Source organism: Ailuropoda melanoleuca, chromosome 4, assembly GCF_002007445.2.
Source record: "Ailuropoda melanoleuca isolate Jingjing chromosome 4, ASM200744v2, whole genome shotgun sequence".
NCBI lineage: Eukaryota > Metazoa > Chordata > Mammalia > Carnivora > Ursidae > Ailuropoda > Ailuropoda melanoleuca.
Window position 1 is genome coordinate 7,037,840 of NC_048221.1, and position 10,344 is coordinate 7,048,183.

Consider the following 10,344-nt stretch of genomic DNA (forward strand, 5'->3'; position numbering starts at 1 on the left):
AAAGAAACTTTCTTATCTTAGTGAAGTTATCTACAAAAATGTTACAGAGAACACCACACTTAAAGACGAAATATGAAAAAAAATTGCCCTTTAAGATCAGGAAGAAGACAAGAGTACCTAGGACTGCTTCTAGTCAATATGGTTCAAGTCCAAAAGGTCTACACATCAGTTACTAGGATAAGAGTATAGTGAGTTCGCTACAAGCCAAACTCAACATACAAAGAGAATTATAATCTGTAAGGACCAACAAGATACATATACCTCTAGCCCTTCTCCAGAAACTTTTCATCCTGGTTTAGTTTGAAGTACCCACAGCCTATGAAAGAAAACCATTCAAGGTCCCACAAAAAGTCCAAAAAGACTTTTAAAAAACACAAGGAAAAGTACCAAATTAGAAAATGTGGCATTGAAACTACTGAGTAAAAGGAGGAAGACTCCGAAAAAGATGACATCTTCAAGCTAAATAAACACCTCACCTGAATCCCCATAAATGAGCTGAAGAGGGTCATACTCTTCAGTCATGCATCTACTCCAGAAAGGATTCATCAATTGAACTCACACATCATTTGAGAAAAGATCATGCTATTGTCCCCTACAAGGAACACCACTATTGCCACAATGACTTCAAAGCTAAGTATTATTGACATATCCTACCACAATGGAGACAGTAGCTCGATTTATCAAAATGAATGCACAATGGAATCTTTTATAACAGCTTTAGTGAGATATAGTTTACATACCATAAAACTCAACCATTTTAGATGTACAATTCAAATTATTTTTAGTGAACACAGTTGAGCAACTATCAGCACAAACCAGTTTTAGAACATTACTATCAACCCAACAAGATCCTTCATGCCTGTTTAATCAGGTTCCCACCCCCAACCCAGCCAAACACGAACCTAGCATCTGTCTCTATGGCTTTCCCTATTCTGGATATTTCATATAAATGAAATCATACAGTATGCAGTCCTTTGTGACTGGTTTCTTTCACTGAGCATAATGTTTTCAAAGTTCATTCATGTTGTAGCATGTATCAGAACTTCATTTCTTTGTATTGCCAAATGTTGTGCGGATAGCTAGATTTTATTTACTTATTCTCCAGTTGATGGACTTTCAGGGTTTCCTCTTTCGGCTATTATGAAACATGCTATGAACATTTGTGGGCAAGTCTTTGTGTGGACATATCTTTTTATTTCTCTTGGGAGTCAAATGGCAAATTAATTTTAAGAAATTGCCAAACTTCTTCAAAATGACCACACATCGTTTTACAATCCCACCAGCAACGCATGTTCCCTGAATGCTGGGCTGCTTTTTTCTGGTCCCTCTTCCCTCAAAACCCATGCTTGTCAATATAAATGGTTTTTTTTTAGATACTAAGAAGCCAATGTCCACACTTCATATGTTTAAGAAAATAATGACATTTTAAATATATATGTATATGTATAAAATATATAAAACTTTACTGAAAGACATTAGAGAATGACTAAATAAATGAAGACATTGAGGTTAAGACCTGAAAGATTTTACAACAATTCTACTAGTACTGATCTAATGAGATGCGAGACATGATACCAATATGATTTTTTGTGAAATTGTGCAAGCTTATTGTACAATACATATGAAGAAATGAAAGGCACAGAAGACAGAAGCTACTCCTGAAGAACGAGTTGTAGGGATCTGTCTGTCAGATGTTAAAAATATAAAGTTATTAAAGATGGTGCTACATTGATACAGAATTAACAAACTTGATTTTAACAGAATGGAAGGCCCAGAAACATAAAAACATGCACGCAGAAACTTAAAAACGGGAGCGGACTTTCAGATTAGAGTTCTAGGGAAACTGGTTATCTACCAGGGAGAAAATTAAATTGGACCCCTCCTGACATCACATATAAAAAAGTCAATAATGGATAGAAGAATATTTTAGAAGACATTTCAGAAGGACTCTTTAGAAACATTTTAGATGACAAGACAGTGGAACATATTTACGACTGCGTGTTATTGTCCCAACACAATCAGCCAAACACCACCAGGGACAAAACCTAGAGTCTGACAAAGTCAGGTTTACCGGCTCATTGCAACAAGGGAGACCACACACCTAAGGAACCATGGGTATCCTACCAAAGAAAGACCTATGAAAATTATAAAATCTGGGGGAAGGAGAGTTCAGGTGAAATTTAAATGAAGTCGTATTTTGACAGGCTCAAAAAGGAAAGCGACATTGTGAGTTAAAATACATCTAATAGAAACAGTATTTAGAATTAAACCAAAATAAAAATACCTTAGGTCAAAACCCATGTAATGTAGCTAACGGGATATTTAGAGGTTATCTATGGCCTTAAATGCTTTTATTCACAAATACGATCTGAAAACTAATGAGTTAGACTTCCATTTTGAGGATAAGACCTTGATGAAAGCAATCCCGTATTTATAACACTCATAAGGTTTCTCTCCCACGCTGAATTTCTTTGTGCAGGAACTGAAGTCCCCATGGAAGGCTTTCTCAGACTAATGATATTCACAGAGTTGCTCACACGTGAGATCAATGGGGCTTTCCCCTGTGCTTCCAATCCTAGGGCTTCTCTCCACTGTGAGTACTCGCACATTTCCTATGGGATGGGTGACTACTGATGTTTCCTACAGTAGCTGCACTGGTAAATCTCCCCTGTACGTGTCCTCTTGTGAGCAGTCAGGTTAGAGCTCCTATTGAAGGCTTTTCCATGATTGCTGCAATGGGAAAGCTTCTTCCCACTGTGGGTTCTCATGTGTGCCATCAGATGGAATTTCCTGCTAAAGGAAAATCATCACACAGATAGTCCCTCCCTGGTGTTCACTCTCTTATGCACAGTCAGGTTCCTGCTCCTGATGAAGTCTTTCCACAGCCATTGCATTTATACAGCTTCTCCCAATTGTGTATCCTCTTGAGTATAGCAAGGCTCAGGCTGGATTTGAAGACTTTCCCACATTGGTGAAACTCATACTTTCTCTCCAGTGTGGATTCACACATGTGTCATAAAGGATGAGTGAGGACCAAAAGGTTTCCCACACTGAAAATATTCATAGGGTTTCTTGCCAGCATGAGTTCACACATGGGTCCGAAGGGATGAAGGATAACTAAACACTCTCCCACATTCTTTACATTCATTTCATTTCTCTCCTGTGTAATTTCTCTTGGGCCAAGCAAGGTTAGAATTGCTTCTGATGGTTTTTCCACACAAACTGAATTCATGGGGTTTCTCTCTGGGTTGAGTTAGCATCTGTTGGTTAAGGGATAAGCGATAACTAAAGGCTTTCTCACTTTCATTGGACTCATGGGGATTCCCCCCAGCCCCCACATAAAGTTTGCACTAGGGATGCCTGGGTGGCTCAGTCTGTTAATCATCTGCCTTTGGCTCAGGTCATGATCCCAGGGTCCTGGGATCGAGTCCCACATCAGCCTCCTTGCTCAGTGGGGAGCCTGTTTCTCCCTCTGCCTGCCACTCCCCTTTGTGTTCTCTCTCTGTCTCTGACAAATAAATAAAGCCTTAAAAAAAGTCTGCACTATAAAAAAAGCAAAAACCTACATGAGAAGTTACTACCATTTTCAGAGCACATGTACCGCTCCTGCCCTATTTGAGTTCTTTTGAATTTTAAGTAAGGTGAATGCTCTGCCACAAGGTCCCATCATAGTCATGACATTCATAAAGCTGCTTATGTAGATTTTTCTTGATAATTACTTAAACAAAAACTGAATTATATGTCAACATCGACTAAGTCATATTAATGGATCTGCTTACTTATGGCAACTCTCCATAAATAAATACTGAAATTGGTTTAGAATGTTCCCCAAATTCATGATACTCAGAGACTCTCCCCTGAGAAACAGCTTCTTTTGGGTGAAGGTCACTGGACCCAAGTGTCTCCCCCTGGTGGTTGTGCCCTTCTTCTAAGACAGCAATCCCAGACTTCCACTGCGGAGAACCGGCAATGTGCCCTCATGAGCCTTACCATTTTCCTGACAGTAGGTGTTTTTTCCAGACTTTATTCTGCTTTGCAGTGGTCTTTTGATTTTAAGTTGAAACTTTTGATATGAAATTAATGGGGGAGAGGAGGACAAAGATTTAAGTTCTTAGAGAAATAAATGATGAGATAAAGGTAATCAAAAACAAAAACAAAGAGCCAGACCCACGTAGCTTTTTTTCATAGACTGACCCTAACCATGAGGAGTCAATGTGACAGGAAAAAATGCCCCAGCAGTTGAACAGACTTTAAGGATTTCAGCAATATGAAGAATTTGATAGTGACAGAAACAAGGGATGGAAATGCTAAGAAATTATTTGGTCAAGAATGAGATGGGTGCTAACAGTCTGATAGAGGGCACTATCAAAGTTTGGGGACAACAGAAAAATGAACAAACAGGTGGGGCCATGTTCCAATAAAACTATATTTACAAAAGTGTAAATGTTCAGAAAAAAAAGGAAGCAGGACAGAGCTTTCTCTGGGAACAAAAGAAAGCTGGGGAGAAAAGGAAGAAGGAGAGGAAGGGAAGCCATCCCTAGTGGCCTGAGATCATTTCTCAGACGAGATAACATTTTAAATGGCATTGTAATGGCAGTGTATGGTGACAGAGGGTAGCTATACTTGTGGTGAGCATAGCATAACATAAAAACTTGTTGTCGAATCCCTATGTTGTACACCTGAAACTAATATAACACTGTGCGTCAACTATCCCTCAATTTTTAAAAAATCATGACATTTTAGAAATTCCCTGAATGGAGTTCCTTTTGCCTGGGGCTCACCTTTACTGGTTTCTTAGAGAATCAGAACTGTCCTTTTCTTGGTCCCCAGCTCCTCCTGCTCCACCTAGGTAAGGTCAGGTTTATGGAAATGACACACATACACAGGGAAAGACACATCGGGGGGATGTGCAGGGATGAAAAGGCAACTTCCCTTAGAGCGGGGCCAACATTTTCAGAGGAAAGGCATGTGTCACCCCACGAGCAATGGGGTGTTGTTACCCAGGACCATAACAAACTACCTCACATCATGCCCTATAGGGACTGGGGATCCTCAGCCCCAAGCTCAGAGACACACTTCACGAACACCAAAGCTTCTAATCATGAAGAAAATAAAGTCGGCATAAAGATGAATCTTCATTCTCGAGGGGAAGATGCTAGACTAGGGATTAGGAACTAGAGCCCGGAGTTAGCCACCTGCTTTTGTAAATAAACTTTTAAAGGAGCACAGCTCTATTTGTTGACACACCACACTACACTGGGCACGACATTAGCAGCGTTTCGTAGTTGCAACAGAAACTCCATGGCGCGCTATGCCGAAAACACTTCCTCTCTGGCCTCTAAAGAAAAGTGTGGCCACTCCTGATCTACACTGTTGCTCCTCAAGAGTGGGCTTCATCTCCTTCTTCACTGCTCTTTTCCCAAGACCAAGAACACTTCCTGGAATGTAACAGGTGCTCAAGAAATATTTGCAGCAGGGCACCTGGGTGGCTCAGTCAGTTGAGCGCCTGACTTTGGCTCAGGTCATGATCCTGAAGTCCCGGGATTGAGTCCCGCATAGGGCTACCTGCTCGGCGGGGAGTCTGCTTCTCCCTCTGCCCCTCACCCCACTTTCTCTCTGTGTCTCGCTCTCTTTCTCAAATAAATAAATAAAATCGTTAAAAAACATATTTGCAGCAGAAATGTACCAATGAAGATGTGAGGCTGACGGAGGTTCCTGTAGGTCTCTAGCATCAGGTCTCTGTACCGGATTTTCTGAGCAGGGTGCAGTGGTGCTGACTCCTCCTGGAAGAAGTCCACCGCCACCTCCTCAAAGGTCACTGAATCCTGAAACATCACACACATTCAGGCTCAGGCAACGCTCATCTCCATCAGCGTCCCAGGAAGGCAGGGTGTGAGGAGGATGGCACCAGAAGGCCAAGGAGTGGGAAATTCAGATGTGGGAGTGGGGGTGGGGAGAAGGGGTTCCACGCTTCGTCTCTCTCCATTCACACATCCTCAGCAGTCTTATCTAGCCTCATAGATTAGCTCTTCAACAAGTGGTTGAACTTTTCTCTCTGCAACTAGTCTCTGAACTCATCCAGCCTGGGTCCCCTAGGTGAGATTACACACAGCCCTGAGCTCATGGCAGCCTGGGACAAATACTTAGTAAATGAACGAATGATGTCTCCATGAATTTCTGAGACAAAGTCATCTCCTAGCCTTTCTTGGTTTTCTGCCACAGCTCTGAGGTGACTACTGAGCTAATATGAGCAAGGCATGAAAAACATTCACAAACATTGAGCATTCTCTGGGAAGTCCCTTAGCCACCATTCATTAGAGGCTAAGGGTCCTGAGGAAGTACGGAGACAAGTCCTAGTCAGATTGGAAGGCTTCAGGCCACCAGAAGGAGACACAGCCAACCTCAGGGAGGGACACGTCCCATTGGAAAGAGGGTGATTTCTGATTACCTGTGACCAGATTGTCAGCAACCCCGGTGTCATCACTTCCACATTCCCCTCCTGGAGACAGGTAGTCTTGGGCAGGCACAGCTAGAGGACAAGAGGGTGGATGTGAGAGGCACGATATGCTCTAGACTCCAGCCAGCACATGCCCGGAGGGTGCATCATTTGACCCATGACCCCCCCCCATGAAAACAAAGCAAATGCCTGTGTGCACTCCTAAAAGGCCACAGGAGTCTTGTCTCTCACAGCCAGGAAAGAGGCCTGTGGGCCTTGCTGCCTGTGAGGAAAACTAGCAAAATCCTATGACTGTTGAGGGCATTCAAGTTCAGAGAGGTTTAGCAAGTCAATTGCCCAAGTTTATAAAAAGAATACAAGGCATAATGTATTATTCCCCAAACTTCTCAAACCCAGGCACCAACCCTGATGCAAGCAGACTGGAGGGCTCCTGGGGCTCCACTCCCACCTTGTCCTAGCCTTTGGAAGCCCTGGAGGAAGAGGGCCTCAGGAACATGAAAGTGGCCAGGGCGTGATCTAGCTCCAGGCAGGTGCACAACAGGAAAGAAAGCCCATGCAGGTGTGGCTGGAGCTTGGTGTGACCTGGGTGTCTGGAGAGGAAAGTGATGGGAGAAGGTGGCAGAGGGGCCAGGAGCCAGGTCAAGACCAGAGCAAACAAGCCTAGATCTAATCTGAATTTACACCTTCTGATTAGCAGCTTAGCAGGAGTTTTGTAAGAGTTTTCCATTCCTTTTTGTATTTTTAAAAGATCAAACTGGCAGCTGTTCATAGGACAGACAGGGGAAGGCAAGAGTGGAAGCAGGGGTGGGTGGTGAGGGGCAACAGCAGAGTCCAGGTGAGAATGGAGGACTCGTTGGGAAGGGAGGAGCAGAAAAGATGATTGTATACATTTGGGAGGAAACGTCAAAGTTTGCCAGGGACTTATGCTAGGATGAAAAGTGGGGAGAGGGGGAGATGAGCAGCCACTGAAAGAACTTAAGAGGAACCACAGAAGGAACCAGTCTTTACACTGACAGTGTTGGGCTTCACACCCAAACCCTGTGCTCCTAGAAAATTGTGATGGGTAAGAAATCCTCCAACCCTTTTGTGTTCTGGGAAATGCCTGAATGCAATGAAACACCCTTCCCTATATGACTTAGATAAGACAGAAGAATGACCCCTTGTCTACCTATGACAAGGCCAGGCACAGACTATCCAAATTCCCATTTTTGCCTAATGAATGAGTAGCTGAACTGTTTGTCCCCACTGAACTACCTAGATAAAATACCTTTGAATTTAATTTGATTTCACTGAACTTTGGTCCAGTTTCTCTCCTCCCCCAACCTACCCCTGAGCACTGGGACACAAAACAACCCTCTACCAGCCCCTCCTTGACAATCGGCTGATCTCCCTGATCAAAAATCCTGTCATCCCACCCATTCATCCCACTTCCCAGCCTTATGAACTCTTTCCTATAAAAGAGAAGCTCTTTAGTGCCAGACTTTAGGGTGGGAGTGTTTTGCCTATGGCAATAGTCTCTCTTTACAGTACCAATAAACCGGGCAGGTCGTGGTGCTATTAACCTGAGAGGGAAAGATTAAAAAGAGGCAAATTTGCTCAAAGTGATGTATTGCAGGGGGAAGAAAGGTATTTTGTATAATATGCAAAAATTAATACGTATATATCATATGCAATATACTTTATAAATACACACAGCATTTAACTATTTTACATGCAGCATATTAATGCTGTAATACTAATATTAATTAATACCCCATCAAATTAAATGGGGTATATAGCGACAGAGAGCCCAGGTACTAGGGATGCATCTGTCCATCTGACCACTGCCTCCCCATATCCTGGCACAAGAAGAAGGGGCTGAGAGCTGGAGGGTTCAGGAAGGGAAGGGAAATTTCCTCGTTGGGCAGGGCCACTCCCACAAGGTATGCCCCCCCTTAGAGAAGTTTGATAGGGCAGAGGGGTTTGGTGGGGGTTGGGGCTTTGGGAAGGATCTTTTTGCAAGAGGCATATCAAGTCCTGTTTTTAAGCTTGTGAGAATAATGTGAGTTGGCAGGAATAATTTCAAAACATGTTGGGCTTCTAGGAGATATCTTATCTGAGCTCCAAGGTCGGGCTTCCTTAGCACTGGGTAGAAAAACTGTCTTATCCACAAAGATGACTAGAGGCCATTGGTAGTTGGGAGTGTGCTGGGGATGTTGGAATTTATGTCTACAAAATTTTAAATACTCCTATCCTTTTTTTTAAGATTTTTAAAAATTTTANTAGCACTGGGTAGAAAAACTGTCTTATCCACAAAGATGACTAGAGGCCATTGGTAGTTGGGAGTGTGCTGGGATGTTGGAATTTATGTCTACAAAATTTTAAATACTCCTATCCTTTTTTTTTAAGATTTTTAAAAATTTTATTTATTTACTNTTTACTTATTTGACAGAGAGAGAGACAGCCAGCAAGAGAGGGAACACAAGCAGGGGGAGTGGGAGAGGAAGAAGCAGGCTCCCAGTGGAGCAGGGAGCCCAATGCGGGGCTCGATCCCAGGACCTAGGGATCATGCCCTCAGCCCAAGGCAGACACTTAATGACTGAGCCACCCAGGCACCTCTAAATATTCCTATCCTTAAGCCAGCAATTCATAGGACTGTAGCCAAGAGAAATCCAAGCATCTGTGCAGATAGATAGATACAGTCCACTACAAACTGTTTATCACAGGTAAAAACTGGAACCAATCAAAATACACATTACAGTATTAATTATCATATATCGTACTATGGGATATGACTATGGTATTTATTTTTTTAACATTTTATTTATTTATTTGAGAGAGAAAGAGAGCACAAGCAGGCACAGGGGCAGAGGGACAGGGAGAAGCAGACTCCTCCCTGAGTAGGGAGCTCAACGTGGGGCTCAATCCCAGGACCCTGAGATCATGACCTGAGCCAAAGGCAGACACTTAACCGATTGAGCCATCCAGGCACCCTGATTATGGTGTTTAAAACAAAAACGGACATAGATCTGAAGATAAAGTATAAATACATTTATATAATTTATAAAATATATATATGCAGAGAGGTATGTACCTGCATTAAAAATGACTGTTAGGCAAAGGATTTGAATAGAAATTTCCCCAAAGAAGACATACAGATGGCCAATAAGCACGTGACAAGATGTTCAACATCATCCATCATTAGGGAAACGCAAATCAAAACCATAACGAGATGTCACTTCATATCCATTAGGATGGCTAATATCAAAAAAATAAAAATAACAAGTGTTGGTGAGGATATGGAGAAATTAGAACCCTTGCTCATTGCTGAGGGGATTATGAAACAGTGCAGCCACTGTAGAGAACAGTATGGTCGTTCTTCAAAAAGCTGAACACAGAATTACCATATGATTCAGCAATTCCATTTCTGAATATATACCCAAAAGAACTGAAAGCAGAAACTTGAACAGATATTTGTAAACTAAAGTTCATAGCACGATTCACAACAGCCAAAAGGTAGACAACCCAGATATCCATCAACAGAGGGAGAAATAAAATGTACATACTTAAGGCTGAATAACATTATAGTTGTGTTTATATATTATNTAAGGCTGAATAACATTATAGTTGTGTTTATATATTATATATTATAAAATTAAAGCATAAATAAATATAAGTGCATATATTTATATTTTACATTTATATTAAATATAAGCATATACTTACATTTTATAACATAAAATATAAATTATAGAATATATACAAAATGCAAATATGCCAAAATATAAAATATGCAAAATATGTAAATATATAATGTGAAATATACAAAAATATAACATAAGATATAAAATATGTAAACTATATACATAAAGATAATGTGACTATAATAAATGTAAACATATATAATG

At 41.5% G+C, this 10,344-nt stretch overlaps 1 protein-coding gene across 1 annotated transcript in view; it reads right to left on the reverse strand.

Moving 5' to 3' along the window:
• The window catches only part of LOC105238565 (zinc finger protein 177-like), a 22,440-nt gene extending 12,894 nt beyond the window's left edge, over positions 1–9,546 (reverse strand). Inside the window, exons 1-3 of the mRNA XM_034657734.1 lie at positions 9,531–9,546; positions 6,449–6,529; positions 5,687–5,825 (exon numbers count right to left, since the gene is read on the reverse strand). Coding sequence (XP_034513625.1) covers positions 5,687–5,825; positions 6,449–6,529; positions 9,531–9,536 — 226 coding nt within the window. The 5' untranslated portion in view covers positions 9,537–9,546. The remainder of the gene's footprint in view (positions 1–5,686; positions 5,826–6,448; positions 6,530–9,530) is intronic.
• Positions 9,547–10,344: the final 798 nt, after the last annotated feature.